Below are 8,468 nucleotides of genomic sequence, written 5' to 3'. Positions count from 1 at the left end.
GAACTCCTGACCTTGTGATCTGCCCACCTCAGTCTCCCAAAGTGCTGGGATTACAGGCGTGAGCCACCGCGCCTGGCATGTATACATATTTCAAAACATGTTGTAGATGATAAGTATGTACAATTTTTATTTGTCAATTTTAAAACTAGATTTAAAAATCTGGCTTGAAATAAAATCTTTAGCTCCTATTACTAATTTCTTTTGCTTAATAATATTGATTGATTGGAGGACTTGGTCAATATCCCATTCCCTGTTCATTGAATAGTGTCCCAAATGCAGACAGTGACTAAGGAAAAGTAGTGTCTGGACAATCAAAAGGTAACTTAATTGTGTCTCAGAAAAATGTATAGTGAATGTGTGTGTGTTTTCTGGAAAAAAAAAAAAGTGTAAATTATATGAGATGCATTCCCTGTCTTTCTTACTTTGGAAAAAGCCACCCTCAGTGAGTGAATTTCTTTCAATAAGTAGGAAAAAATTTCAAATGACATTTTATGTCCTTGAATTGGTAACAGTGGCCTCTTCTGTGGCACCATATTTCTCTGGTATTGTATCACTGTAATCTGGTACTTTATCACATGTAATACTTCATGTCCCATGTTTATTTGTGTTTTTGTAGCAAGAACAATATGAAAGTACCATTGGATTCAAACTTCCCAGTTACCGAGCAGCTAAGAAATTATGGAAAGTCTGTGTAGAACATCACACGTTTTTCAGGTATTATTCTCACTTATTTTTCAAGGATAAATTATTTATAACATTTCTATTTTAAGCCTGCTATTAAAATTCCTTTCATTGTATGACTGGCACTGTTTTATTTAGCTCAGGTGAGATCATCTTAAGCAAGACAAAATGAATCCATTTCTCTCCCTTTGAGTTGAAAAGTATGCCTCAACATTTCCAAAGCACCTGTCTGTGTGTGGTAGAAGGAAGAGAGGAGTAAGGAATGAGAACCTGTATTTACTAGGGACTCTGGGATTGCACTAATTGTAACTAAAGTCAGTCCAGTTAAGGGGAGTTACCTTCACTTACCTCCACATGGAATTTTTTTTTTTTTTTTTGAGACAGAATTTCACTCTTGTTGCCCAGGCTGGAGTACAATGACGCAGTCTCAGCTCACCACAACCTCTGCCTCCGGGGTTCAAGCGATTCTCCTGCCTCAGCCTCCTGAGTAGCTGGGATTACAGGAATGCGCCACCATGCTTGGCTAATGTTGTATTTTTAGTAGAGATGGGGTTTCTCTGTGTTGGTCAGACTGGTCTTGGATTCCCTCAGGTGATCCACCCGCCTCAGCCTCCCAAAGTGCTGGGATTACAGACGTGAGCCACCGTGCCTGGCCTGATCTCTCCTTATTTTTTAAAGCATGCTTATTTATAGAAGCATGTAACTACATACTATGAAATTTAAATCTGTATTCAAATTGATTGACCCCCATTAATGTCCCTTAGGGTAGGGTAGGAGGAGTGAGTATAGGGAAGATTTTATCATAATTACTTTATTTAATGTTTTAAAATTTGTCTTCAAATTCAAGTGATCCAAATTGTGTCTCTTAATTTTATGATTTGTGTGCAGATGAACCACTGGACTATCAGAAAACTAAGGCTGCAATGATAACTATTCATGTCTATAAAGCAGTTTTACAACCATTATCTCATTTTGATCCTAATAGTAACATTCATTCATTCAGCAAAAACAAAAAAGTCATTGCCTATCCTAGTATCTGGAAATATGCATTATTATGATTGTTTCATAGAGGAGATAGAGTGAGACACTGGCTGGCCACTCATAAGTACCAAAGCCTAGATTCCAGCCCAAGTATTGTGACTTGAGTTCTGACTTAAGTCTGCTGTCTCAATTAAGGGTCCTAACTTGCCTGTGATAATGTAATCCCTGAGAACCTGTTTCTTCAACAGCAAAATGAAATTGTTGTACTCTTTTTGTTCAAGCTCCTTTCCAGCTTCAAAATCCTAAAATTCAGCTGGAGTGGTGACTCACGCTTGTAATCCCACCATTTTGGAAGGCCGAGGCTGGAGGATGGCTTGAGCCTAGGAGTTCAAGATCAGCCTGGGCAATATACCAAGACCCCCTCTGTACAAAAAATAAGAAAATTAGCTGGACATGATGGCATGCACCTGTAGACCCAGCTACTCAGGAGTCTGGAGGTGGGAGGATCACTTGAGCCTGGGAAGTGGAGGTTGCAGTGAGCTGTGTTAGCACCATTGCACTGCAGTCTGGGTGACAGAGTGAGACCCTGTCTCAAAAAACAAACAAACAAAAATTCTAAAATTCATCTCGTCGATAATGGTAACAACAACAACAACAGAAACAAATAGGAGTGATGTTAACTAGAAAAAAATGTAACTTAGATGAAAAAAAATTAAAAACTACAAAACTTTCCTGAAATGTTTTTAATGACTTGAATATACAGACTTGCATAAGGGGCTAATTTTCCCATTCTCCTTTTTTTAATCTTCAATTTCAGGTTCATTAATAAATAGAATTAGGTGTGATGCTTCAGTGCTTATGAAAATAAGTTTGTTCATGAAGGCTAAGTCAGTAACAAATCCGCAGCCTCTCTCCTGTTATATACATATTTTGGTGGTGGTGGTTCCAAGGAATCCTTTGTCCTTTTAATTACGGTAAAGACAGATGGATTTGGAAGACACTTTTCCTTGTTAAATGAAGAGACCCCTGCAGCTTTCTGTAGCTTGAGGCAGTCTTATGGGAAACTGTCATTTACATGTTTTTCCCTTAGGGATGCGGCTGCCTTATTGTTACTGTTAAGTTATACTTGATTGGTCTGAATTGTGCAGCATTAGAAGTGAAATTTTTGTCTTGAAAGCTCTATATAGCAGCTCATGAACACTTTTCAAAAGAGGGGAAATTTATAGAGGAGAAGAAAAGACAGCGAGTGTTTAGACAGTGAGACTGACTGTTTTCAAACAAATCTAATTCATTATATGCCTGGTAATGAAGACATATTAATAACAGAGAAAGCAGCCCCATTATCTACGTGCTTCTGTTAACCAGTTTATTTTGTTTATATCAGTGGGCAGGACACCATCTGTTACCAGAAATTTTCTTTTCATCAAGTCTGCCCCGATTAAGAGTCCTCAGTTAAGTAACATCAGCTGCCCTCTTGTTTAATTTCCATAACTCAATTCAGGGGTATGGAGAGAAAAAGGCAGCTGTAAGAGGATATTGTAAATTATACCATGCCCTCTGAGGATTTAATCTGGTCATCTCCTTGGCAAGAAAAATTAGTGGGAGGAGCTTATGTATGTTGGAGAAAAAGAGTGAAGAGAAGAGGGGGCAGAACTAATGATAGATGAAATAGCTTTAAGGAAATTGTTTAGTAGCATTAAAAAAATTTTTTTTGGTAGCTTTTTGGTCACTTTTTGCTTGCTCACATTGTATTTTTCTAAGGTATATTTTAATTATTTAGATACAGGTAGTGATGAGTTCTGTTCCATTATAACCTACTTTCAGGACTAGGAAATATAGCTTACATACATAGTAGTATGTATATGTTCATGTGTTAAAAATACAATGAATAACACTGAAAGAATTTTATGTTTTTATTCTATCAAAGGTCCATGACTCCAGCTCAGGCTGACTTGGAGTTTCTTGAGAATGCTAAAAAGTTGTCTATGTATGGAGTTGATCTTCATAAAGCAAAGGTAATGATATCTTTGCCCTTTATTAATATGCATGTGGAAGACATTATATGATACATGTCTGTTATGTATGTATCACATCTGTGTCGTATAATACTTCTTACCAACATCTGGGCTATTTTAAAACATTCAAAAGAGATAGTAGACTGGGCACTGCAGCTCATGCCTCTAGTCCCAGCTACTCGGGAGGCTGAGGTGGGAAGATCAGTTGAGTCTAGGAGATGGAGGGTACAGTGAGCCATGATTGTGCCACTGCACTCCAGCCCTGGCGACAGAGGAAGACCCCGTCTCAAAAAAAAAAAAAAGAGTACTTCTTGTTATCGTTTTAAGTGTACAGTTAAATCAGTCAACTGTATCAGTTGAATTTGCCCCTTAGCAATTCTACCCTCAGAATAAAGTTTAATATCCAGACTACTGTTAAGATCAAAATATAGCCCCTAGAGAAAAGAAATTGATTTTCCTAACATACAGTAGCATTTGAAAATAGAGTAGTGGGCAGCAAGGCCTGTTTCACAGCTAGCATCACCTACATCGAATCACCGAAGATGTTCATTCAATATGTAGATCCCTGAGCTTCTCTCAGATGTATGGAATTAATTTGGAGGAGAGATTCTAGAATCTCCAGATTTAAAGAGCATCCAAATGATTCTAATTCATGCTTGAATCTGAGAACCATTGGCCTAGAGTAGTGGTTCTCAAAGTATGGTGTCTGAGTCAGCAACATTTAACATCACCTAGGAACTTGTTAGAAATGCACATTTCAGGCCCGATCCCAGGCCTGCTGAGTTAGAATCTCTGGGGGTGGAGCTCAGCAATCCATTTTAACAAGCTCTCCAAGTTATTCTGATACACACTGAATGAACCACAGTGGCTCATTCAAAAACCAGTTGGGTAGGGCCCTGGAAACTTGAGCTTTAATCCTAGTTCTACCTAATACAACCTAACAGAATGAATACTTAAGGAAAGCCTCCTTACTTCTCTTATCTTCAGCTACTAAAGTTGCTGGGGAGGTTCAGTGCCAGTGTGGTGGCTCACACCTGTAATCCCAACAATTTGGGAGGCTGAGGCGGTTGATCACTCAAGCTCGGGAGTTCAAGACCAGATTGGGGAACATGGTGAAACCCCGTCTCCACAGAAAATACAAAAAATTAGGCATGGTGGCACGTGTCTTTGGTGGTCCCACCTACTCAGGAGGCTGAGGTGGGAGGATTGTTTGAGCCCAGGAGGTAGAGGCTGCAGTGAGCCTAGATTGTACCACTGCACTCCAGCCTGGGTGACAGTTGAGACTCTTATCTTAAGAAAAAAAAGTTGTTCTGGATTGTTTTGGGCTGGGTACTACAACTTCTATGAATCTCTAACGTATAGGAAGATCCAGTACATCAGGTTAGGTATGTTTCTAAAACTGAAATGGCTAGATTTTGCTTCACAATTCCTGCTGGAAACTGGTGTCAATTCAGGTATTGATGGAGTCAGGCAGCATGTTCCTTTTCCAAATATTATAAAGCAAATTGTTTCTCCAAAGTGAAATGTAGTTATACCCACAAGCTTTAAAAATTTAAGAGGGCATCTTATCAGAAATTCTCAGTTACATAGTCACTGAATTGGAACTGTATGTAATTCCTACTTCTCTGTTATAACACGGGTAGGCACTAATATATTTCTCTATACTCATTTTTGAGGAAAGAGTAGTCAAGAAGCATTTAACTTTGTGTTTTGATTACTTAGCTAAACAAACTGTTAGCTGTAGGGACCAACTTAGGTGAAATCTATTTTCTTTGAATTACAGACATAGATGATTAATATTACATATTTTTTAAAGTTGTCTTTAATAAAGAGGCATGTAAATATGATTTCATTGTGCCTTAATGTAACTTCTTGACTTAGGGATCATATTTTAAATTTAATATACTTAACATCAATTTTAATAACCTAAGATTGTCTTGTGCTGAGTTTATACAGGAATAGAGTCAACTCCTACACTTAACATGATTTCTGGAGCTGTTAACACTTTATCATAAAAAACAAGAATTATATGAATAATTGTGAATGTGTATTTGTAACTTAGTATACATAGCTCTAAGCCCTGCTCTCCAGGAAGTCATGACTGCTGATTTAAACATAATAGGTCCATAAATTATAATTGTTAGGCTGATCTTTATTATTCGTTGTATGTTTTGCAACTGTTTTTGATTGTTATCTTCAGATTATCTAGTAATAGTCAACAGTGTATTGAATACTTTGCTCCAGACTGAAATGCTAACATTTTTCTTTTTCAGGACTTGGAAGGAGTAGATATCATCCTAGGTGTCTGCTCTAGTGGCCTTCTGGTTTACAAAGATAAGCTGAGAATTAACCGCTTCCCTTGGCCCAAAGTGCTGAAGATTTCTTATAAACGTAGCAGCTTTTTCATCAAGATTCGGCCTGGAGAGGTACAGAATTTGTATTTCCTTCCCCCCAAACCAGACACAGACTGTATTTGAAATATCTACATTTCCATTTTCCTTATTAAGTCATCTGAGAAGTCTCTCTGTAGTTAACTTTTCAAGGTCTGATAATTCTGTTTTCTAAGTTGATTAGTCCTGTGATGCTGCTGCTTTTCCTTACGACTGGTCTTCTGGACATTTCACTTTTTGTATGTAAATATACCATTGCAAAAAAGTTAAAGTTGGACTGATAGATTTGTTCCTTACTCCAAGCAAAAACTTAATGGAAAAATATTTTTAAATTGAGTAGCATGAGATTTTAAAGTTATTTATGGGGGTAAATTACTCATGTTTGGCACCACCAATCCCTTACCTTATATAATTAAAATTTATTTGTATGCATAGCTTCTTGTGGTTACTGAGAGTGGGTTCTAGGGCCAAGTTCTAGATTTGTAATAGAGTTGGATGTTCAACTTTGTACCAGTTAATTCATTTATTAGTTGGTTTCAGGATATACTAATGCTGGCCAAATTTAACTTTTGTATAGAAGAGCTGTTATGGAATAGCATAAAATTGTTTAAGTAGGAATTAAAGTTTTTAAAACAGTTCTGGCTTCTTTTCTGCTACATACTAAACAAAAGACCGTACAAATCTAAGGCTTGGCTTCCTTATCATTTGAGCAGATAATACCTTCTCCATCATAGTTATTTGAAGATCAAATGAGATGACAGCTGTATAAGTTCTATATAGGAAATGATACTAACCTAAGGTGGCTTTTTTGTGTGTTTATCACCATCTGCTGGCGAAAACTGGCTCATTATTTCTGCCTGCAAATTCTGAATGTGAAGCCTTAAAACTCTTGGATAGGAATTACCATAGAAGCATTTATTTTGTACCATAATTATTTACCTTTGCCTAACAACAGAGCAATCAGTCTTCCCTTAAAATTTCAAATTCAAGAGTTATTCAATCAACAAATACTTATTGAGAGCTTTCCTGTGTCGGACACTATTCTAGGGACTAGAAATATAACAGCAAATTAGAATCCCATCCCTCACACACGTTAATATGATAATGGGAAGTCCTTGACTTCTAAAAATATAAAATTCTTATTTAAGAAGGCAATCAGGAACAATAGGATTTTGAGAAACAGTATTGTGGCAGCAGTAGATGATTTAGCAGTGGCATGGTATGGTGAAGAGGGTGAAAATCTGGTTCTGTTATTTCATAGCTGTGAGACTGAGCAAATAACTTACTGACCTCAGTTTCTTCATGTGTAAAAATATAGATGATACTATCTAATCATAGTGTCACTGGCAATAGTAGGCACTCAAAATAAATGTCAGTTTCCTTTTCATCTTATAAAATATACTTAAAGTAGAAACAAAGAGGCAAGAAGTCAACAGAACAGTGTTTCTAGTAGCCCTGGCAGAATATGGTTTGCTTCAGTGTAAGAGGAATCTAGATAAATTAATGATCAATCAGAGGAAAAAAGAAATATTTAATGATTCAGGAATCTGAGATTCGTTCAAGAGATCTATTGTACAACATGGTGACTAACATTGATAACAATGTATTGTATTCTTGAAAAATTGCTAAGAGACTAGATTTTAAGTTTTCTCACTTCGAAAAAAAAATTATGTCAGGTAATACATATGTTAATCAGCTCAATTTAGCCATTTCACAATGTATACATATTTCTTGGGGTTTTTTGTTTGTTTGTTTGAGATGAAGTCTCACTGTGTCACCCAGGCTGGAGTGCAGTGGCACGATCTCAGCTCACTGCAACCTCCACCTCCTGGGTTCAAGTGGTTCTCCTGTCACAGCCTCCTGAGTAGCTCGGATTACAGGTGCGTGCCACCACGCCCAGCTAGTTTTTTTTGTATTTTTAGTAGAGACGAGGTTTCACCATGTTGGTCAGGCTGGTCTTGAACTCCTGACCTTGTGATCTGCCCACCTCAGTCTCCCAAAGTGCTGGGATTACAGGCGTGAGCCACCACACCCAGCCTGAGCAAGTATTTCTTTCCATGATGTGAGGAAATTTTTTAATAGAATGTAAAAAGATCCTTTTTACAATGTTCCTCTTGGTTTCATAGTTTAGTCATCTCTTGTGCTAGGTAATGTGCTAGGTGTGAGTCCCTGCCCTCATTGGATTCTTAACCTAATGGAGGATATTATAATATTTATCATAGTAAAAGAAACAAGGCATTATGAGAGCCTATATCCTTAATTTAGAGGAATCAGGAAGGGGTCAGCCACATTTGGAAAAAAGATCACCTAAGCAATAGGACTTTTGTGCTTCCATGCTGTGAGTCATGCTGTTTTGTTTTGTTTTGTTTTGTTTGAGACAGAGCCTCACTCTGTCGCCCAA

The 8,468-nt window shown here is 37.4% G+C and overlaps 1 protein-coding gene across 1 annotated transcript in view; it reads left to right on the top strand.

Moving 5' to 3' along the window:
• The window catches only part of EPB41 (erythrocyte membrane protein band 4.1), a 253,110-nt gene that overhangs the window by 150,177 nt on the left and 94,465 nt on the right, over window positions 1–8,468 (top strand). The window contains exons 8-9 of the mRNA XM_011955664.1: window positions 3,590–3,677; window positions 5,951–6,103. Coding sequence (XP_011811054.1) covers window positions 3,590–3,677; window positions 5,951–6,103 — 241 coding nt within the window. The remainder of the gene's footprint in view (window positions 1–3,589; window positions 3,678–5,950; window positions 6,104–8,468) is intronic.

The sequence above is a fragment of the Colobus angolensis genome, unplaced genomic scaffold, assembly GCF_000951035.1.
Source record: "Colobus angolensis palliatus isolate OR3802 unplaced genomic scaffold, Cang.pa_1.0 Scaffold4, whole genome shotgun sequence".
Taxonomy (NCBI): domain Eukaryota; kingdom Metazoa; phylum Chordata; class Mammalia; order Primates; family Cercopithecidae; genus Colobus; species Colobus angolensis.
Note: the sequence above shows the minus strand (reverse complement) of the source record. Positions and strands in the feature narration are given on the sequence as shown.